Below are 23160 nucleotides of genomic sequence, written 5' to 3'. Positions count from 1 at the left end.
TTTCAAGCCGTTAGGAGTTTTGTCAAAGGCTTGAGCACCACATGAATTTTTAGGACACTTGCAGTAAAATAACGTATTGCCTGTGCATGTGTGTACACACACACAAATCATAGATTATACCTAGTTTTGCTTCATCTCTGTATTCTTTTACTTGCATTATTTCACAAGACCTTACTTTCATATATTATTGCACAAGACCTAATAAATGTAGTACTGCAATTTTGAATAATGCTACATGTACTTAATAGGAAAAAATGCATAAACTTTTACAGGTTTTTTAGGAGAAATTAGGCTGAAAAAATATGCTAAATTAATCTGTATTAAGCAGTATATATTTATATTTTCCCATTTTCTATATGTTACAAACTTATTGGAGTATTTTATCCTTAATTAGTATGCTGTTTAACATGTTTAACTACTGCATCTAAAATTAATAGTATATTATATAATACTAGCTCAACAGAATAGTTTTGAGTAAAACATCCTTATTTTATTTTGGCTTCAAAAATCATTAGACATAAATCTCAACATTACTAAAACTTTCAGAGGTTTCATATTGCTCTATAACATTTGCTTTCCATATGCAATTTTTATGGTTTTTTTATTAAAATTTTTAATGGAAAAATTTATGGGAAAAGTTGAGTGGCAACTGCAGCAAAACTTTGGATTTTCCCATGTGTAGCTTGGGTTTAACGTGTACTAACTTAAACCATGTATGAGACAATCAAATTAAAATTTTATTTTAATGGAAATAAAATTATTGGCACATGATGGAAGTTACCTTTTTTGCTCCAATATCCAAATATTTTTTGATTTTTCTGTGGAATAGGAGGTTAGATCAGATTATTTTTTACATGAAAAATACTTTGCAGAAATGGTAAATTTTGTATGACTTTGGAGCAGTCAAAGCAGGTTTAAATATTAATATAATCTTTTCAGGTAGAGACTTTGTCCCTTGTGTTTTTAGTTACACATTTTTTGACACCAAACATTTCCTGACAGAAGAGGGCTGACAACAGATGATGATTAAATGTTCCTGATCATCCACCTGAACAAAGAGCTGATATGAATTGTAAGGCTGAACTCATCTTCTTGGACTGGCATTCAGATGTGTAGCGGACAAGCATTAAAATTACCTGGTTTACAATTGACCAGGAGAGGCTCAAATTAAGATGATTTTATCAGCATATACTGTAGAGAAAAAAAATTACCCAAGACAATAAAGAACAAAAGGGTTTGGAGAAATACCTGCTTATTCAGGTACTCTGACAAATACTATGAAAGTCCACTAGACATAAGAAAGTTTTGTTTTGTTTTATCCTCTCTCTGTTAGATAAATCTGTCAAGTTCCTTTCCTGTCTAAATTATGTCCTACTCTCCTCCTTGCTGCATCTTTGCTGAAGGTGGTTGAAGGGGTCAAACTAATCTGTAGTGTGGATAGTTTAGCAGTTTTCTCTAGGAATTCCTTCAAGGAAGAAGAAGGTTTCCATAACGACTGGTCATTGGTCCTCAAGGCTAAGGCAGTTGAATTGAGCCTTGCCTTTTTTGAAGGGCTGTTGGAGGTGTATTTGGTGTTTATAGCGTAACCCGTAGCTAAATTAAAACTTGGTCCAAAGAGCCTTCAGGAGCTGGTGACCCAGCAGATGGGAGCCAAAGAGCTGCCATCTCGGCTGTGTGCAGCAGCAGGAGCATGCCAGCGTCAGTAACAAACAGACTTCACCGCTCTGTGAAGTGTAACAAAGTGAAACTTGCTGTGCTTGTGGCGCAGCGCTCTCTGCAAAGCAGACTTCAAAGAGGAGCCTAGCGCAGTTTGGATTGCATGAGACACTAATCAGGTCGTCTCCACACTTTAATTAGAAATAACTGTTAGTGAGAATTAGAATACTGTTGGTGAGCTCAAGGGGTTTTTCCTTTGTGATTTCTTATCACTCATTGCCTATTTTTAAACTCTGTATAAGGTGAGGATTCAATATTTTTTCTGTTTAAACTGCATGAACAGCACAGCCCACCCTGACTGGTGGTCCTAGCAGCCTACATGCCTAACATTGCTGTTCAAAGGCAGGCAGGTATCCAACTCTGCTCCAAGAAATGTAGGACAGGTGCACCAGAGATGCCTCAGAAGCACTCACTTCCTCCTTGATTGATGACCCAGTGTAGTTATCAAAAACCCCCTTTCCCAAGCTGTCAAATGTGCCTTCCCAGGAAGGCTCAGAGCAGAGCCAGTGCACTGAATGTGCAGCACATTTAGCAGGGGCCCAGGCCAGCACTGGCAGAGCTTACATCAGTAGAGGCCAAGATGAAGCAGAGCCCACAGTTGTGTGCTAGGATGAGGCACAGTGAGGCTGCAGCAGGGAAAGGAGGAAGAATCAAGGAGCAGATAGGAAAATACTGAAACCTGCTAGTCAAAAAGTAGGAGAGATAATTTTTAATATGCTCATTTACCCTAGTTCATTTTTCTCTCTGCCATAAAGATCAGCAGAGAAGAAAAGTGCTATTTGTCCAACTCAGAAAGCTCTGTAGGTCTGCAGGAATAAGACCCCATATAAGAAGAGTGTGTGGTGGCAGTCAGTATAAGCTTGTCTAGGACAATGCTGCCACCAAAAGGCACACCCAGCTGTTACCTTCTTTGCTCCTGTAGGTTTGTATTTTAGCATGAGATGTCTCTGCCTCAGTGTTCTGATAAACTGCTTGTGAGTCAGCACACATCAGCAGCGAGCCATTGCTCAGGCTGTTCTCTTGCAGGAGTAATGCATTAAAGGATCTGCTTTACAAGAGACACCTCAGAAAAACATTACACTTGTCAGTTATTTCTGAGGACACTTGTCTCCTTGTAGCTATGTCATTTGGTCCTGTGTGAAACCAAATATCTTTGTAAGATATTCATCAGTTCTTCCTGCTGCACTGTCTTATCAAGTATGAAGTCTTGGAATGTCTCAGCCAAATCTGAAAGAGGGCCATGTCTGAGGTACAGTGCTGGTCTTGGCACACAGCAACAGAAGTTGTGAAGCAGGGTTCAGGCATTTTTTGCTATGAATTTAGGCATACTAAGTGTAGGAAACTGTGGAAGATGTGCTGGATTCCACCGGTTGTTGTAAAAGGACATGTGTTTGTTAAATCCATGTTAGGATGGATATACTTAGAAAGAGAAGTTTGCCATGCACAAGGTGTTTTTTTTTCCTCTACTGACACAAAGTTTGTATACTGAACTTTGTCTTTGTTTGTACTCCAGTTTCTAAAGGCTGAAGAAGAAAGGCTGATCTTTCTGTCAGATGAGGTGTCTTTACTGGCTTGTGACTAGCAAGAACTAGCCTCCTTCCTTTCCCCAAGAAGCAGAAATCAGAAGCAGAAAAACTCCTCCTATTTTGCCATAGAGATTCCTTCTCAGCAGAGAAAAGCATAATATCCAGAGGTATTAGCATATAATAGCAGAGATAACCATAATATAATATCACTTACTGGCCACTGGCCACTGCAGTAAATGGCTGTACAATTTTCAGGACTTCTTGTCCCAAATGGCAGAGAAGCAAAACAAGCTGAAATGCCATTTGAATAACAACAAATTCCTTAGTGGTCTGAGAACAAGATCTGCCAGAATATTTCTTCATGTTAATGACTTACAAAATTAAATATTATCTAGTGGGGAGGGAGAAATAATTCCTTAAAAAATGCTATGTTTCTGCAACATTGAAATTGCTAAGGTGAAGGGCATGGAGTCACAAGAGTGGCCTCAGAATATTTGTCCAAGTACAGCCCAGGAGAAATAAACCTGGCTCTGTGGGAGTGGAGTGCCTCAGCCTCAGGCCCAAAGAAAGGCTGCTCTCCCTGAAGAGCTCAGGAGACACAGCAGGGAATTTTGCCTGAACAGTTCAATGCTAATTCCCTTAGAAGATGTGGATGTTGGCTGACATGAATATCATTGGAGTTCTGTAACTGGTGAGGTTTTCATAGTGGGTGAGTCTGCGTACCATGGGCAGATTCTTGTCTCTGGTGTGATGAAAGGACTGCCTGATTGCAGCAGAGCTTTGGAAACGTGCCTGTCTGCCTCCTCCCACTGTCCTGGACCACCTATCACTTTTCTAAGGGGATTAAGCATCACTATCCACAGCTATTCAATTCCATTCACTACCCTTTGTCAAATTCCCTTTACTTAAAAGGGAATAGAGACCTTTTTTCTAAGGGTGCTCTTTGAAGGCAGGAGTGGCATGTTTGAATGTTCTTGGGGAGCTATTACACATAGACGGTGAAAATGTTCTTTCTCTGGTGATTTTTTTTCCCCAAGCAATCTTTTATAGAGATGGCAGAGTTCCTGGTACTCTCTGCTTCTGACTCTCTGTTTTAGGATCAAGCACTGTTAATTGAGCTATCCATCTTCATACGAAATCCTCGCTGTTACTGGATTGAGCTAGTGTGAGTAGAAATGTCCTTTACTGTTCTAGGAAACTGATACAGACGAGGAAGAAATAAACCAGCAGAATATCTTTGTCTAAATTAAATAGATTTTCAGTTCCCAGGAGCGTTCCACTTAACAAATCACGAGCAGAGTATAGATATTTCTGGTATGAGTTGCAAAGACAAACATCAGTTTGGGAAGATGACAGATGGTCATACCAAGGTCTTAGCCATCAACGATACAATTCAAACAAATACATGAAGATAGAACTTGTACATTAGTATTGCCTCTTTAAAATATTATTTTCTATGGGATGCCCGTGGCATCCCTCCTAAGCAAATGCTTTGGACCCTCAGTGACCATTTGTTTTAGTTGGGAAGCTGGATCACTGCTGCTCCTAGCAGGCACCCATATCACAAGCCAGAGAGGCACTGCCCACCTGCTGGCCTCCAGGACCGGGTTGGTCACAGAGTTCGAGCTTGTGCGCTAGAGCTGATCACATCCCCCCACTGTGACGGGCACTGAGAATATTGAAGAACTGCAGCTGGCATGGGATGAACGGTTAGCCCATCAGGTTTCGTTAGATGATTGTTGGGCAGAGGTGTGGAAGATTTCTTGTAAGGATAATCAGATCTGAGAAACTTCACTGGTATGTGAGAGAGTAGAAACACTATTTTAATCTGCTTCCAAGCAGTTCTTACTGAAGCAAATTCTAAATGCAAAAGCTATGTATTTGAAGACAAAAGGATATTGAATTGGTGCTCTCAGAATAATGTATTTTAAACTTTTGCTGTTTATAGTCTTCGTCTTAGATCCCAAAACACCTTATTTATGTTGTTGATCCTTATCTTAAAAGGCTCTATGATATACGAGATAATAGTCTGTTTCTGTTTTAGAAGTGGTTAAGAAGTGGCCATTAGCAGATAATTACAAACCATTTCTTCTTTTTTACAGCAATGTAATAAACTGAAGGATAATGGATCTCCTTCCTTGGGGACATAAGTGCTACATATAATTAGGAATAGTTTATCCCTGATTTGTATCCTGGGGAAAAAGCACCTGCCATCTTATCTGATGTCACAAAACAGTGTGAATATATTAGTTAGTAGATGTGATTAAAGTTCTTCATGCAAATACTTTTTCCCATTGTTTTTCGCCAGAGTCTGCACTACCTTTTGCATTCTGGAATAATTTCCTTTATTTCAGAGCTCTACATCCACCATGTTGCCCTGTGGAACGGCTCTGTCCTTTATTCGGTGTCTGGTGCGGAAGAAGAACATTGGCGGCGAAAGTCTCGAGGACACCAAGCTGTGCCGATGCTTATCAACAGTGGACCTGATAGCCCTGGGAGTAGGGAGTACCCTTGGTGCTGGTGTTTATGTGCTTGCTGGAGAAGTGGCCAAATCTGATTCTGGACCTAGCATCATTGTTTCTTTCTTCATTGCTGCCGTCGCATCTGTGATGGCAGGTCTCTGCTACGCCGAGTTTGGCGCTCGTGTCCCCAAGACTGGTTCTGCGTATTTGTACACTTACGTTACAGTAGGTGAACTGTGGGCCTTTATCACTGGCTGGAACCTGGTTTTATCCTATATCATAGGTAAGCTAAAGAACAAACACCGCTCCCAGGGGTTTCTGAGACAGCAGATTAAAGATACAGACTTAGGGCTCTTTTTCTTTTCTGTCTCTACACTTAGCTGCTCTTTCTTTTTAGTCTTGTTGAGATGAAATAACCAAAATAATTTGATTAGGTTATTTCCTTCTGTGCATCACCATTGCAATCAGGTTTTTTGCAAGATATTTTTGTAACAGTGTGACGTATGAACCACATACTTTGTATGAAGATTGTGTCAGACAATTCTGTGATGATGCACAAGAATAAACAAGATTTATTTGCCATCTTTGGTCAGCAAAAATAATTTCAGTAAAACCAATAAACTTTTTTTTTTTTTTATATATACAGCAAGGACATTTACAGGGACTCCACTATAGTATCTTACAGGAAAGTCATGATGTTGAAGTACTAACTGGCTACATTGTGCTAATTAAGTGCTGTCCTATCAGGTAATCCCATAAAATACAAAGTTGACCAGAGTTGAATAAAATAAATACTTATGTTGCTGATAGTCAAACAGCTATTTCAGTGCTTCAGCAGAGATAGCATTTTTGGATTTAAGAGTTATTTCTCCTCGAGGAATGTGTTCCGAACTTCCATTATATTGTGTCTGAAGATGCCTAGCTTTAGATGTGTACCTACAGGATGGTTATTCAAATCATTACAAAACTGATGTTCCCCAGTATTGTATTAATGTATTTCCTGAGAGGAGAGTTATACAAATAAGATTGGCCAAATTGTATTTGGCCGTGCACTCTTTGCCACAGGAGTGTATTAATTTTAAATACAGACTCTAGTACCATATGTCTTGCTAGTAATTTTTTTTTGCTTTACTTACGGGTGGGCAAACTTGTCTTTATGTTCTTTCTTAAAGTGCTTTCTTATGTTACGTTTTATTGTTTAACATATGTAATGGAAATTAGAAATAGCTTGAAATAAGCTTCATCCAGGATCAGACATAAATGACAAAGAAATAATTCTGCAATCTTTTGGGAATAAACAAGGCAAAAAAAAATTGTATATTTTGGTTCTAGGAAAACTTTTTACCATTTAACAAGCAAAATTCTTAAGCATTAAAATTCCTCAGCAAAACAAACATCACAGGCTCTGCTTTTTAAAATACAAGTAGTAACAGACTTAGTTTTGTTTCCTTTTCAGTAGAAGTAGCTGTATCCCACTGTAAAAGCCTAAACATGCATATGTTTTATGAAGGTACATCAAGTGTAGCAAGAGCCTGGAGTGGCACCTTTGATGAACTTCTTGGAAAACGGATTGGTCATTTCTTCAGTGCCTACTTCAAAATGAATTACTCTGGGCTAGCAGAGTATCCTGACTTCTTTGCTGTACTCCTTATATTACTTTTATCAGGTAAGAAAATATATGGCTTAACTTATGGTGGTTGTGATATTTTACAGTTAAAAGTGCTAAATTGTAGGGTTTTGCACCGGAAATAGCTTAAGGAAGTTCAGAGCCACATTTTGTACTGGCACAATGGCTCTGTGAATTACATGTATATAACCAAATTTTCACATGCACCCTCTTTTCTTGAAACTGAGGTATGAACTAATCACTTGTTCATACTTTTTTTCAATAAAACCCATTCTACAGATTTATGGTAACAGGAAAATTACACAGTTCTCAGTGTTTTCATGGCTCTGTCACCAGTAAATGCCTCTGGAATGGCCTGGAGGTTAAGCTCTGTAGTTTGGTGATATGGTCTCCTTAAATTACAAGTTGTGCATGTAGTGGGCATTTGTAAGGGGGTTTTTCCACCTAAATTGTTCTCTTATTTGGTATAAAATAAAGTTCCCCTTTTTAAGTCTTCAGTTGTTTATCCTAGAGTTTGTTGACCTAAAGGGCACCCCGAGGTACTTATATGGACCAACAGACCAGTTTGAAACCTGAGTAAACCTTTCCTGTCTACTCTTCTAAGTCCTATTTTTGTCTTTACTCATGTATCATGCTTTTAAATCACAAACTGGCTATCTCCTATTTGAGGGATCAGAAAGCTCAAAAATACTGCAACTTATTTCCATGTTTGTGTTTAGCAATTATTTACCATATAGAAATGTTCCTACTGGCACTGGGAGTGAAGGAAAAAGGAAGTGTATTCTAAAGCGTGCAGTTTGTTTTCAGGCAATACTAGAAGCATTTCAATATTCAGTAGAGGTCTTACCCATATCTCATATACTTGTCATGTGCAGTCTCTCTTTGGATTAAGCCAAAGCAGAAGCTTTTCTTCTCTGGAAAGTGAAAATAAGTTATAAGTATATAACCTGTTCTCTTGTTCTGAGTGGGGTTTTTTGACACAGGAAAATATTTCTGTTCTACCTACTGCTAGAATGAATGACCAGTGCATGTGAAGATTTATTAGGTCTCTGTACATAAAAGAATGGCTTCCTATACTTAGGAAGATCTGGGAGTTGACTTGGTTTAGTCCAGCATCCTGCCGCATTTGTGGCTAAGAATTGCCTGTAGGACCAGTTCAGACCCTTATGTCCTCAGGAGGGTTGGGAATGAATGTGGAATATAACTGGAGCAGACCTTTCAGTTCTACCTCTTCCAAATAAAGGAGACAAAAATTAACACCCTGAAAAGCAGAGCACTGAAACACCACAAACCAAACTATACAGTCCTAGTTTAGATGCTGACATCTTTCATGTTTTCTCCATTGCCATTGCTGCTTCAGAACATAAGAATTAGAGGTTCTTGAAAAAAGGGGAAATGTTTCCCCTGTTGTTCATCACTGCTACTGAGTTTTCATTTGTATCCTGTGTTTTCATCCCTACCATCATTCTTTCTTCACTCCTTTCCTATTTTTGCTGCAAATTGCCTCTCCAGGTGTCTGTGATCAGAAGCCAAACCCTCAGTGACTGAACTGGGTGGAATTCCCCACTGCTGAAAGGAGGGAAGTGGGGATGGCTCAGGACTGTGTAGGCTGAGCATGATACAGTAATTGGATTGTGAGCTTTGTAAAGCTGAATCATAGGAGTAGCAGGTGATGTTTTACAGAAAATGTTATGTGCTAAGCACAGTGAAAAGTACACGGAAACCTCTGGGGTTTGGATTTTTTTGGTTTTGTTTGGGTTTTTTGTGTGGTTTTTTGGGTTTTGTTTGTTTAATTTTGGGGGGTTGGGGGTTTATTTTTTGTGTGGAGTTTGGGTTTTTTTGTTCTGTTTTGGTTTTTCTGGTAATGAAAGGACTTAAAAAATGCACAAACTATGATTCACACTGCATTAGGCTGATTGAGACACTGCCTTTTTGGGAAAAACTGAGCTGAAGAAAGCATACATCTATTTCAATAGAAATGTCATTGATGAAGAAAACCTGAGCAGCTCATAATTTCTGTATTCTGATAAGATAGCAAATATCTCATTAGAGGAGTCAGAAACCTTTTAGACATTACTTTGAGAGGCTTAAAATTTTCAGACTTAATCTCTAAATAATGAGGGAAAGTATGTATGTGATATTAGTGGAAATGCTTAGAGTGCAAAGGATCTGTTAAAACTTTCCAATTTAATTTTTCCTGATCTGCTTACTGCATGTTCCATTAAATTGCTAACACTCTAGCACTTAAAATTGTTTGTAATCTAATGATAAAGTAGAATCCCGATGGAATAACTTTCAGATTGTTTAAATGTTCTACTCTGTAATCTAAAGCTATGTGTATCTTGTATCTGACTGTTTCACAGAATCTCTGTGCATCACTGTTACAAACATGAGGTGTGCAATTCTTTTAAAGTTGCTATTAATGAACTAGGAAGCACACTCTGATGGGTGTGCCCTGAGAAATGTAGAGTCAATCAGTCATATTTTTAATTTAATAATTCTGCTTCTTTTCTTAATCTAACAGATAATTCTTCTGAAAGGAATATATTCTACCAATCTATTTTTACAAAGTACAGTATTCTTGTAGCTACTTTTACTCCATGGCATAAAACAGAGATATGGATTGGCATCTCTGAGAAGTAAAAAGTAGCCATTGCTAAAAATACTTCTAAATACTTAAAGAAGAAGCTTTCTCTTTTGTGGTTTCCAATATATTTGCCTATTGTCATGCTGTTAAAGAGTCTAGCAAGTTTGTGATAATGCTTTTTTTAAAATCTGGTGGGTGATTTTTTTAGTATTATTCACAGTACTTGCATATACATATACATGCACGCACACATGCGCACACCTTCTTTCACATGTATCCCTTCTTTAAATGCCATTTTATTAGTTTAATGGGCCATTCACATCTATAAAATATTTCTATTTTACAGGTCTTTTATCTTTTGGAGTAAAAGAGTCTGCATGGGTGAATAGAATTTTCACTGCTGTTAACATCTTGGTCTTGGTCTTCGTTATTATTTCTGGTTTTGTGAAAGGTGAAGTTGACAACTGGAAGAAAAGTGAAGAATATCTCAGAAACTTTACTGCAGTAACAGAGTAATTTTTAAAAATCTATTTACTTTCTCATATTCCTAGCAGTTTCCTCTTACACATGCTTTATTATAATAAACACTATTAGTGTTTGAATATGTTTTGTCACAAACTTCAAAGTAAGTAAGATGGTAGTTACTTGATTCAGACATTCTTCCTCTTGCTGTTATTCTTCTCTTTCTTACAAGTTTGGACATAAAAATGTAATCTCATGCAGTTTTGTAAAGCAGACCTCTGTTATGATGAGAACATTTAAACTTTTTTTTAGAGGTCTAGGGTAGGAGGGTGCATGTATTTATCGTATTATCGTACCAATAATGGAGGGGGGGAAAATTATCTTTCTGCTGTATTTTTGTCCTTTATAGGAACCGCTCATCCTATGAAAATGTGACAAGTATGTATGGGAGTGGTGGCTTTATGCCATATGGTTTCACAGGAACATTGGCTGGTGCTGCAACCTGTTTTTATGCTTTTGTTGGATTTGACTGCATTGCAACAACTGGTATAGTGTTTATAATTGTGTGTATATATGTTTAACATGGGGATATTTTTGCAAAAAAAAAAACCCCAAAGAACCACAAAAAATATAATACTCAGTCTACTCTTCTTACTTTGCTTTCTTCCAAAGCTCTTTCAGTCAATGTAGATTGAGTCTAAGTTCTTTCCTGAATGTGGCTGTCTTTCTGGTAAGAAGGAGGAGGTTCTGTTTATTTCATTCCTGTTCTAAAGAAATGATTGCTGCTTTCTAAGTCTGAAAAGTGCTTAGTATATTTTTTCTGCTCAAATAATGTTAATCACCTGCTCACTTTTACAGTTCTCTGATATAAGGTGTCTTTCCCAATGCCTGATAGGGAATGAGTATATCGAGTACATTGAAAGTGAGGTAAATAACTAAAAATTATGGGCTTGGAATACTCTGCATATAAAATGTATTTTATGGCCTTTAATTTACCACTATTTTAATGCTATTTCTGACAACAAAATACTGAGTTCTGTTCTGTACATCTCAGTTTATTTTACTCAGGTTTTTAAAACTTCTATTACAGATCTGATTCTCATGACTTAGATTAACAAGTGATTTGTCTTTGATGTTGTCTCTAAAAGCTGAAGGGGAAAAATAGTACAAATTTTTGGTGGGGCATTTTCTTTTTCTTTTTTCAGGAGAAGAGGTCAAGAATCCTCAGAAAGCCATACCCATAGGAATTGTGGTGTCCCTACTTGTCTGCTTCATGGCCTATTGCTTGGTTTCAGCTGCACTGACACTTATGATGCCATACTATCTCCTGGATGAGAAAAGTCCTCTGCCAGTAGCATTTGAATATGTTGGATGGGGTCCTGCTAAATACGTTGTAGCAGTGGGATCTCTCTGTGCTTTGTCTACAAGGTAAAGACATTGAAATACTAATTCTATTGGGAAAAGCTGATTAATAATATGTTACATTTGTTTGTATGTTCGTGTGTTCATTTTGAAGGCTCAGTCCCTGCAAAGAATTAACAATAAGTAATATAAGCAAGTATTAAACTTAAGCAGGTCTAGTTGACAATAGCTGTGTTAATTTGGGCTCCTTTTTTTCTAAACTGTACTGTTATTGAACTCTACCTCTTTAGTAGAAGCTTATTACACCTAATTTTTTTTAATGTATAAGTATTTTCAAACATATGACCTGCAAGTTATCTTTATTAACTGACAAAGTAAATCTCCCCCATTTTTCCTTTCTTTTGCTGTCTATTCCCAGTGACTCAGCAACTTTATGGGCTCTGTGTATTTGCAGGCAAAATTGAAGACATGATTAACTAGCTCCACTCCTCATCTTCATTGCCTGTCTCTGTTTTCCTCCAGCAGCCAGTCTGTCTTCTGACATCATCCCTTCCTGTGGTTTCTGTGTGGGTATTTGAGATGTAGACTATAGCTGTGAAAATACTATAATTTAATTCCCTATGTGAAATATGAATGTACCTTAACGTATTATTTTGATTAAAAAGATCAGGGAAGGCACAATATATATTAGTATGTGTTCAAATATATTACGCCCCAATTTTAATATGATACAAACACTTTAATAAAATAGAAAATTGCTTGATACTTGAATTTAGGGATAGAAAAATGCTGATGCCAATCTTTTACCTGAGCTTATGTAGGAAAGGAGTCATTTCCATGAGCTTCAGTGGTAAGAGCACTGGCTGCCTTTCCATGAAGGAAAACAAGTTCCCTGTGGAAGCACCAATAGTAACAGCACACCAACATAACCCTGCAGGCATTAGCCTGAATATGAGTTTGTTAACTGTGGGCAATGGTTTAAGGGAAAGGAACATTTAGATCCAGGAGAGGATAGAAACATGAAGTAGTTCCAGAAGGACACTAAAAGAAATGTAGGACTGACTGAAGAATGTCACAGTTACACAGTTCATCCTGGGATTATTTTTGTTATTTTCTATATATTTGTCATGGTCCCCTCAGGTTAGAGGGTTTCATTGATTTTTTTTTTTTCTTTACATTGATAAATAGTAGAAGTTATGTATAAGAAACCAGATTAAAGAAATTAATACTGGAAAACAAAACTAACTGAGATGGTAAGAAATTTTTAGAAATTTGAACTGTCGGTCTTTTTCCAATGTATTCTGAAGAATTATATGTACTCCGGTGGAGAGATTAATCTTTCAATCTGTTGACTGATGTTAGTCTAGAACAAAACAAAGGAAACTGTATTTCATGCTCCTCAGTTTAGAGGTACAATGAAGAAAAAACTTTGGGATGAATTGCTTTTGGTTTCCTGTTACTGTGCTATGTCATGAACTTGTTTGCCAGGCAAAGATGTTTGTTAATACTGCCATTATGAGTGCAAATGTACATAAAGAACGGTAGGATAAATGAATCTTACAAAGCTAAAACAACAAAAAACTTCTGGAATTTTTTGGAATGTACCTCCTTTGTGGAAGGTACAGTTATACATCAAAATCAGTTCATTTGCAATAAAACTTCTCTCCTGTCCACCCTTAATACTTGTGTCCCACAAGCGTTACTGGATGTACCTAGCACCTGTGGCATGTAAGAGCTGTGCCTTCTTTAAGTGATATAGTTGTTTCTCTAAAGTAAGAAAGGAAACCCTTCACCTGGTTAAAAACTTGTGTGCTTGCTGCAGAGGTTATACTGGCTGTGATTTCGCCTTTTTTTTCTTAATTAAAAGTATTTCTCTTTGAGGGAAAGAAACCACCTAATTTAAGAAGTATGTTTAAGAGCTTCAAGTTATCAATAGTTTAAAAGCTTTATGTGTTCTAATAACATCTAAATTAATTAGCTTTACTTCTTCCAAAATAAAGTCTTAATGCAGCTTGCCTAGAGGTGTTTTAATCAAAAGAATTAATCTGCCCAAGTACACTTGTATGGTGCTCACTTTGAATTACTTTAATCAGCAGGCTTACATGGAAATATAGAGTGTAAGGGATGCTGCTTATGCTTATTTATTTGCTGCTGCTGACTGACAGACTTTCTCCAGGAATACTAAAGCTGAATTGCATAGTTAGTGTGATCTGGAACATGTTCCTGGTCCATTAATACTCAAGAACTATGGTGATGGGAAGAGAGTTATCTTGATAATCTGGATTCTGTCTGATGAAGCAATTTTATTATCTAAATTAATATAATAATAATAAATCAACTTTGCAGTTAAAAAAACCTATTTGTGTCTGATCTGTAATACTTTGGGCTATGGGGCTTTCTGGTTTTGTCTTACAACCATACATTTTGTTTCTATACGTGCCATTAATTAACATTTTTTATCTTGTCCATGAATACAACTCTGCATGAATTGTGTTTGCCATGTTGCATGTGTTTGCTTTTTACTTAGTCTTCTTGGATCCATTTTCCCAATACCACGTGTAATCTATGCTATGGCGAAGGATGGGTTGCTTTTCAAATGTCTAGCTCAAATCAATTCCAAAACGAAGACCCCACTAGTTGCTACTCTATCGTCTGGTGCAGTAGCAGGTGAGACTAAGAGCTGATCCTTGTAAAGAAAGGTGCACTGCTAAACACATTGAATATATGGAAATAAACCACTGTTGTGCAGCTTTGACTTGCTTTGGACTGAAATGATCAAATCTGCTTGTTACTAGGTAAAGTAATCTACCAGTAAAATTTTTTCTACCTCAGATTTTTACTTGTTGGTTTATCTCAAGTGCTTTCAAAGCCTAGGGTCAAAATAAACAGTAACCCAAAACCAAGAACATCAGTCGACCAAACAAAATCCTAAGAGCAGCAACACAGAGCCTAAGCAAAACTATACCTAAACCCATTAACTTCTCCAAGCTTTCTTTTTGTGTAGTTGAGTTTACCAGGAAAGCATTGTGCTTTTAATAACCTGTACTTGAACTATACATTTTTCTGTTCTAGTCTTCTCGGCTCTATGTTCCCTTTGCCCCGAATTCTGTTTGCCATGGCACGTGATGGTTTACTCTTTAGTTTTCTTGCCAAAGTGAATAAGAGGCAGGCACCAGTTTCTGCCACCTTGACAGCAGGGGTCATCTCTGGTAAGCTCTCAAAGCCCGTTTTACTTCAAACTGAGATTTAAACACTCTATGCACGTGCATGGTACTTTATATTTTTGAAAAGGGCTACTTGTTAACTTCCCTTGCATGTACAATGGGAAAAAAATTACTGAGTAATCAACGGGTGTAAGAACTCCAGATCAAGCCAATCATGGTGGTGGTGATGGCCTTAATGCCACAGAATTCAATTTTTAATTTTTTTTTTTAATATTAACCCCCATATGGTGAATAAGCTTGTTACTTAATCTGAGTCCCTTAGGCTGATGCTCTACTGACAGGGCTTCCTTGTCTGATGTAGACCTAATATGTTTATCCCATCTTTAATGGGGGGAAAATAACTCACTTTTTTTTTTTTAATGAGATATAAGAAAAAAATGCATTTGCAGCAGGATCAACTTTTTTGTCAACTACAAGGATTTTTTCAATTGTCTTCCAAAGAAAATGATTGTATAGGCTTACGAGGTTGTGGTTGAGAGGCATGTGTGTGTTGGGTGCTTATATGTCTGCACATATATGTATACACCTAGGTGCCTACATATATTTTACCAAAACAGTATTTTGGGAGCCATTGCCAACTCCTAAGGTAAATTCTTAACATACAACTCTTTCACTTGGGTTCATACTTCTTGCAGAGGTACATATAGCTTTGCCCAAATTTCATCATCATTTTAGTGGGATGTCTAATCACCCGGGAAAACTGGAAGCTTTAGAAGTATTTAGCTCAAAGGAAAATATATAAGTTTTTTAAGTAATTCAAATATCAAATACATGCCTTTAGAACTTTTACAACTTTGGCTAAAATTTATCTCAAATAAGAAGTTCAGGAATGAGACAAAAATATTTTTATTTATAGTCAGAGTCATCCTCAGATGCCACAAGACTGGAACTTGTGTTCCACACTTGCTCAAACTGTGTACTTGACAATAATGCAGAAAGGCACAGTCTTTATCCAGATAGTTCCCACATGAAGCATTATTATCAGTTCCCTTTTATTTGGTCAGAGTACAAATAGATGGCATAGCATTACTTTTATTATTTCAACTTTATTTTATTTGAATTTATCTTATAGACATATTCTTCTATAAGAATTTGAAAGTGCACTTTTGTGGGATGAAATCAAGATCTTTATGTGAAATCACAGGAATGATGAGAAGAAAGAATAGTGTATTACCCAGCTGGTAAAGTGATTGGTATAGTTACACAGCCCTGCCTGTAGCTCTGCAGCAGCTCACATTGGACTGCTTCTAGACAATCTTTAGGAATTTGGTGCATCAACAGCTCACTGGAAAAACAACTTTCTCTACTGCTGGAGCAGCATTTCTTCTTCTATTTTTTTTTTTTTAATCCATATTTGGTAATTTGTGGTCATAAATAGTTTTGACAGAATAGTTGTGGATGTATGTGACTGCTTATGTTATCTGACTTTTCTATGCATTTGTAGCATGAATAATTTTACAGCTGTAAGAAATGTTAAGATGAGGCGCCTAATTAAAGTTATCAAGTCAAGACTACAGCTGAGGCAGCTGTCACGTGTTACTGTGTGACTGACCTTTTTACAGGTGGTTATCACCATGGCAGACCTCTGCACATGGCAAAATGTTTTGGTGTCAGTCCAGTTTCACCATTCATGGACCTACTGTTGTCTCTTGGAGTAGAACTAAGAGAGGTGGAAAAGAAATACTCTGCCTTTTTTTCTCTTAGTATAGAAGAATTACTAAGAAGAAACTTGCGGGCATTTTTCACCTTGTTTCTAAAGTTAAAGAACATCTAGGCTACAGAGTAGCCTTTTGAAACTGGGATTAAAAATTAAATATAGCTACTGTTCATGAGGTTTTAGTAGGTTCTGTTCTTCCTCAGCTTTGCTCTTTAGAACATGAAAAGCAGAGAGGTATTCAAAAATCTACACTGCAAATTGCTTTTTGGATTTAGGAACATCCACTCTCATTGAGGGAAAAAAGGATGGTCTTAATTGGAAAAAGAGACTCCGAGATTATATAAAAGTGATGAAATCCAGCAGTCTTGTTTTCAGAAAATCACATTTTGCTTCCTCCTTTAGGATCAAATAACCAGGAGTATGTGCCCATGTGTTTGTGCACTCATGCAGCTGTCTACAAATACATTAACAAATGCATATCATAAATATTAAATACAAATATTTTGAATATAGAATAATTTGGGTGTGCATATACACACTGTGTATAAAGACTACATTCAATAGTTTCTTTTGATGTTGAGATTACTGATGATTCAAAAAATCTGCATCTCAAAAATGTTAATAAAATACAAATACTTTAAAAGGCTCTTTGAGCACATGTATTTCAAATCAATTGGAATTAGCCTTTCATTTACTGATAGCTTCTCCTAATTTCTTTATAAATAATGTGCTTCTGTGTGCAAACAGCATAGACAAAAAAAATATTCCAGATTCTCCAAATCAATATGGCATTAGCTTTTACAAACATAAGACTTCTAGAATAACTTCCATTGCCATGGAAGTTTCTGCCTCTGAGTTCAGTGGTCATAAGAATATTAATTCTTGAGAGATGTTACTGGTTGTTCCTGAAGGTGAATTGAAAACTATTTTTAGTAAGATAACCATTAAACAAAACCCCACAAAACTATTTTTTTTGAGACAACTCCTGAAAGTCCTCTTCACATAGAGCTCTTTACCAGCTCAGCAGAAATTTTACACCACAGTGACTTTTCCTCAGTTTGGCAGTGGGATCCATCCTTTGGTGAGATTCTACTGCAGGATCTGAACTTCATTCTATAAAAATTTATTTTTAATATGGCCCAAATTCAAAAATATGTGTGCAAATACTTACATCCAAATAAGTCTGACATAAGCATTTGTTTATGCAGCATGACTGTAGGACTCATCAGGGACTGTCTATATGAATGAGATTCCCAGCTGTAGGGAATTAGGTTTGGAATGATACCAGTACTTTAAAAGATGTGGTTTTAAGGATTATCATGATTTCACTCATATTGCTGTCAGTAAAACAATAAGTTACGTTGCAGACAGGTTTTAAAATCTTAGCTTAATATATTTTTAATATTAATCTTGGCACTTATGCTTAGACTTGATGATCTTAAATTTCTTTCCCAGTGTAGATGATGCTACAATTCTATGTCAGTCTCCTGGAATTTTTTCCCATTTCTTTTCTTTTTAGCTGTAATGGCATTTCTGTTTGACCTAAAGGCTTTAGTGGACATGATGTCTATTGGCACACTTCTTGCTTATTCACTTGTGGCAACCTGTGTCCTCATTCTTAGGTGAGCTAAAAATATCCTTTGTATTCTACTGTGGTGGTTTTTTTTTGGTTTGTCAGTAAATAAACAGAAGTCATATTTACAAGACATGTTTTTTGTTAGATAGCCAGTAGCTAAGCATAGCCAGTAGCTAAGCTAAGCTAAGCTAAGCTAAGCAGTGACTCCTCTAAGTAAACAATGGTATATAAGTATAGCAGTGAGTCAGGTTAAAGCTTCTGGTGAAATCGAGACACCTTTTATTTTCCAGAAGTAGTATTGGTCCAAGCATTACTCCCAAAGGTACTAAATATAAGCTTGAGTACAGTGAATGATACTTGTATATGAATACGATCTACACTGTACATCAGGCATATTGCATTTTGGAGACTATATGTGAAAGGGGATGACATTCCAGGTGGTTCGCAGGATGAACAAGTTCTAATAGTTGCTTTGTATTATCCTAGTCAGAAATATAAGACCAGACAAGTGTTTTAAGATGTGGTGGCCCTAGAAGAGAGTGCAAATATGTGTGAGATCATAAATACTTCTCAGCAAAACTCTGGTATTGGTCATATTTGTAAAGCTATGGAATTATATATTCCTTGCTGCAGATCACTTTATTATGTATTGCTCTTCTGATTTTAAAAAGTCAGCCTTTATTACTTAAGGCTAAGTAATTAACTTTGAAAAGTATAACAGCTTAAATTCAGCTCAAATTCATTGTTGCAATAATTTGCACTTTAAAAGAGAAGCCTATTCTATTTAAAAAGAACTCACGGCAAGGATGTTTTAAAATACATTTAAAATCTAACAAAGCAGTTGCCAATTTTCAGTTGATGCCAGTTAGAAGCCTCTTAGAGTATGGAAAGCAAGTCAGAAACAAGATCCCTTACTCTTTCCTTGCTGTTGACTACCAGACCCTGTCGTTTCTTTCTGTACGGGACTGTTCATTTATCTGAGCTATTGATGCATTCTGGTAGCTTAAAAAACTGCAAAAAAACCCCAATCTCCAAGCAAACCAGTCCAAAAAGTAAATTGCCATAGTATTTTTATATATGACACTGACTATTAATGCTTTTGCAATGCAGTTATAACTTGGGAAGTTCTAAAGGTCTGCTGTAAAGAATTTAGGGCTTCAGTACATTCCTAGATTCATATTGTTCAAATTTAGAAGTGTGCTTTATGGTTATTACTCTGTTTTATGCATAGGTACCAACCCATCTATGAGGAGCCAAAATACCCTCCAGAAAAAGCAGCTTTGGCTGCAACTGAAAGAGCATCTGCAGTAAGTGAGTCACAGATAAACATGATAGAAGAAAATCACTTCGGTCTTCAGGCTTTGATTAATCCATCCAGTTTACCAACTGAGCGGACTGCAACTATAGTTAACTTCTTAGTGGGCCTCTTAGGTAAGTGTTTAGCTGTCCAAACTCATGTATGCATTAACATTTGTAGTGGGATTTTATTAAAGACAGAATTAAAAATCCACTGATAACATGCCCTCTTTCAGTCATACATGTGTCATTCTGTGCTTTTATCATTCATGAATCAATCTAATCTGTGGTCATTTTCATTTAATTAAACATATTCGTAACAACAGTTCATGTTGAAGCTTGCTATCACTCTTCTTAAAAGTCACTTCCTCTTCAACACAGAGATTAAGTGACCTATTTCTGTAATTTTGTTTTTCATACAGCTTGCTTGATTTGTGGCTTCAGTGTCCTCATTACATACGGGATTCATTCCATTGCTAACTTGGAGCTCTGGAGTATTGGCCTTCTTGCTTTATTGGTGATATCCTTCATAGTCACCATTCTCCTCATCCAAAGGCAGCCTCAGAACCAGCAGAAAGTAGCCTTTATGGTGAACAACTTATTCTCTATGTTATTCTCTGATGACAGCTTTGGATGGATTCTAAGGAGTGGGAGAGAGAACTTAAAGCTGGAAAACAACCTCATCAGAAGTTGATGAGTGTACAATCACTTGTCTGTGTAATCTGCAATCCTTTAGACTTAATACACAGTATAAATCCTTTAATTTTGCACTTTCATGTATATTCTAAGATCAGTTATTTAATGGAAATCGTGAAGTGTAGTGATGAAGGTCAAGGAATCTAGTGGAGGTGGGGGAGCATTTCAGAATAAGAGACATATACTGTTCTTCAGCTGTAAGTACAGAAATTCACTAGTATATGTTCACACAAACTGGAAACTTTTTTATAGCCTTAGAGAATATATATTAAACATAATGTATTTTAAAAGTTTAAGATCTATAGAAACTGTTGGTTAAACACAGTAAAAATTTCACTACATTACAACACCAAAAAAAAATTCAATTCTTTATTAGTGATTACACTTTACCTCTAGTTTGTGTTACATACCTGATATGTGACATGCAAAAAAAATTATGTTTAATAGAAACATATTAAATATTTCCTTTTAGGTTCCACTGTTGCCATATTTGCCATCATTCAGTATACTGGTAAATATTTACTTGATGGTACAATTAAGTGGAGAGACTTGGATGAGATTTAGCTTCTGGATGTTACTTGGTATGTACTTCTGTTCACTTCAGTCACTTCATACACTAGAAATCACGATTCCCATCTTAAAACATTCATTTCTTTCAAATATTTGAAAAAATCTCTGTGATTTAGTAAAAATCAGCTAATATTTCTGATGAAAAGGAAGAGCATGCTTCAGAAGTATCTATATGCAGTCAAAATTACAAATACAGTTTTTAGGTAATAGGAAGAATTCCAGTAAGCCCAGGAAATATAGCCAAAATTATGTAGAAACCTGCTTATAACAGGTTTCTTCCCAGTATATCAGTCTGTCCTCTTTTAGATCTAGAAAATGGTATTAATTCCATCTAGACATGAATTACAGATAATACTTTCCATAACTGATTAGAGCATTTAAGTATGCAAAAATGATGCACCAGAATTTCCTGTAGAAACAGGGAAGACCTGAAACATGAGCTCTGATCCAGATATCTGAAGAAGAATAGTCTTTAGCGAAAATCTGTTCAGCCAGAGAAAAAGATATTCTTTTTAATGCACTACTTGCCTGAAAACCCCATGAACTTTTTTTTTTTCCTTTTGGAAGGCTTCCTCATTTACTTTGCTTATGGCATCAGACACAGTGTTGAAGGTCATCGTGGCAATGGAGATGATGATTCTTGTTCAGAAAATAGTGGGATGCAAGAAAAGAACCCAGTGGATGACCCTGAAAATGCAAATGAAAGGGATCAATTTCTTCCACCTGAAAGGACAAGTGAATGTTAAACTCTGCAAACACACAAATCTTTTAAACCTTCAATTGGCATTTTAGTTGCAGACTGAAATTTCAGAAGATTTCTGCCAACATGTGCCTCTTGAAAGTGTTTACTACAAGGCCTAACTGATATTTTGGACAAGCTGCTAATCCATCTTCACAATTTCAGAATTGACAGCATGGAGATTAATATTTAAATTTTTTTTTAAAGTACCCTTTAGCAAGCAAAAATTTGGAGACATTGTTTGAAGTGTCATCCAAAATCACTGGCAATCATCAGATATGAAGACTTTTAGAACTGTCTGCAAGAAGTTCTGAGTATTTGACAATCCACTGTGAACATAAGTACCTTTCATACCTTTTCCTTATCTTTGTTATGTGTTTTGGCAACAATCTAAATTCTCTTCTTTCTGTTGAAGTAACTCATGGGAGATAAATTTCATTCATACAGGCCTGGAAAGTATTTGCAAAATGGTAATTGCATGGATTAGATACTTAGTAAAAATTAGAGGAGCATTTATTTATGTAAAAAAAAGGTAATTGCTTATCTTTTCTAATTATGACTATTAATCTGTAGTCATGGAGAACTTAAGCGGTGAAGATACTTAAGAGGTTTTTAGTCCCTCTAAGTAGCATTCAAGATTTCTACTTAAGCATGCCTTTTCTTTGAAGGATGCTTCTCACAACAGAAGCTCTTGTTCTCTGCAAAATCATCAGGGAAATCTGTTGGTTACAGTATTGACAGTGACAGTCAGATGTGATTTAGCAAATTCTGTGCTTTTGACTTCAGAAGGGCCAGAATTTCATCTGACTGGTACTTAGTCTGGTACTTACATAATCTGGTACTTACATAATCTGGTACTTACCTTCAGCAGTCATCCAGTTTTCCTCCTTACTACTCACTTCTCCCCCTATATTTTCTCCTTTATACATGTCCCAGAACTGATATTGCTGAGATTAGTGTTAGACATTGCTTCTAAAAAAAATTAATGCACAAAATCCCAGCTTTCTTTTCAGATGGTAGGGAAGGCTAAAAAAACCAGAGTTCTGGATTTTGGAAAAAAAAAACCTTATCAAAACAGTATTTAATTGCTTCATTACGTCTTAAAATGTATGTTAGCATAGGACTTTTTGTGAGCCAAGCCTACATCCACAAATCCATTCATGTGGGTATAATGTCTAAATGCTAATTTATGTAAAGAACCAAACTGGTGTGGCAGCGCTGGGTAAACAATTATTTTAATGCTGGTAAAACCAGAAAATGTTCTTCTTGCAACATAAGTCATGTTATCTGTCAAAGGCACACAGATATTTTTACACTTTTTCTCAGCAAGGAGTCGGTTCAAGTCCCATGAAGAATTCCACAATATGAAGTAGTTTTGCAAGAATATATTGACAAAAAGTCCTTCCGTAAAGTAAGAACTGTGTTGGACTTTGTCATGGAGAGTTGCAATCTGTTGCTGGTACTAACCATTGGTATTAATCTCCATTGTTAGGTATAAGAACTTTTGATGCCATGAGAGCTATGTTGGTTGACAGTGAAGAGCACCTTATTTTTTATAAGAGCTGGAATTTTATGAAAGAAAGAAAGAAAGAGAGAAAGAAAGAAAGAGAGAAAGAAAGAAAGAAAGAAAGAAAGAAAGAAAGAAAGAAAGAAAGAAAGA

The 23160-nt window shown here is 36.5% G+C and overlaps 1 protein-coding gene across 2 annotated transcripts in view; it reads left to right on the top strand.

Annotated features, from left to right (window-relative positions):
• Nucleotides 1-23156, top strand: part of SLC7A2 (solute carrier family 7 member 2) — a 50448-nt gene extending 27292 nt beyond the window's left edge. The window contains exons 4-14 of one of the 2 annotated variants that reach the window (XM_071432287.1): nucleotides 5597-5987; nucleotides 7215-7370; nucleotides 10265-10430; nucleotides 10790-10926; nucleotides 11586-11808; nucleotides 14815-14951; nucleotides 18143-18245; nucleotides 19431-19630; nucleotides 19918-20084; nucleotides 20664-20772; nucleotides 21329-23156. In XM_071432287.1, coding sequence (XP_071288388.1) covers nucleotides 5612-5987; nucleotides 7215-7370; nucleotides 10265-10430; nucleotides 10790-10926; nucleotides 11586-11808; nucleotides 14815-14951; nucleotides 18143-18245; nucleotides 19431-19630; nucleotides 19918-20084; nucleotides 20664-20772; nucleotides 21329-21507 — 1953 coding nt within the window. In that variant the 5' untranslated portion in view covers nucleotides 5597-5611 and the 3' untranslated portion in view covers nucleotides 21508-23156. Of the gene's footprint in view, nucleotides 1-5596; nucleotides 5988-7214; nucleotides 7371-10264; nucleotides 10431-10789; nucleotides 10927-11585; nucleotides 11809-14269; nucleotides 14410-14814; nucleotides 14952-18142; nucleotides 18246-19430; nucleotides 19631-19917; nucleotides 20085-20663; nucleotides 20773-21328 lie in introns of those variants that run through there. The other variant, XM_071432288.1, reaches the window with a different exon arrangement.
• The last annotated feature ends 4 nt before the right edge of the window (nucleotides 23157-23160 follow it).

Source organism: Agelaius tricolor, unplaced genomic scaffold, assembly GCF_023055355.1.
Source record: "Agelaius tricolor isolate 1412-34295 unplaced genomic scaffold, bAgeTri1.0.p SCAF_8, whole genome shotgun sequence".
Classification (NCBI taxonomy): domain Eukaryota; kingdom Metazoa; phylum Chordata; class Aves; order Passeriformes; family Icteridae; genus Agelaius; species Agelaius tricolor.
This window is presented reverse-complemented; position numbering and strand designations above follow the sequence as displayed.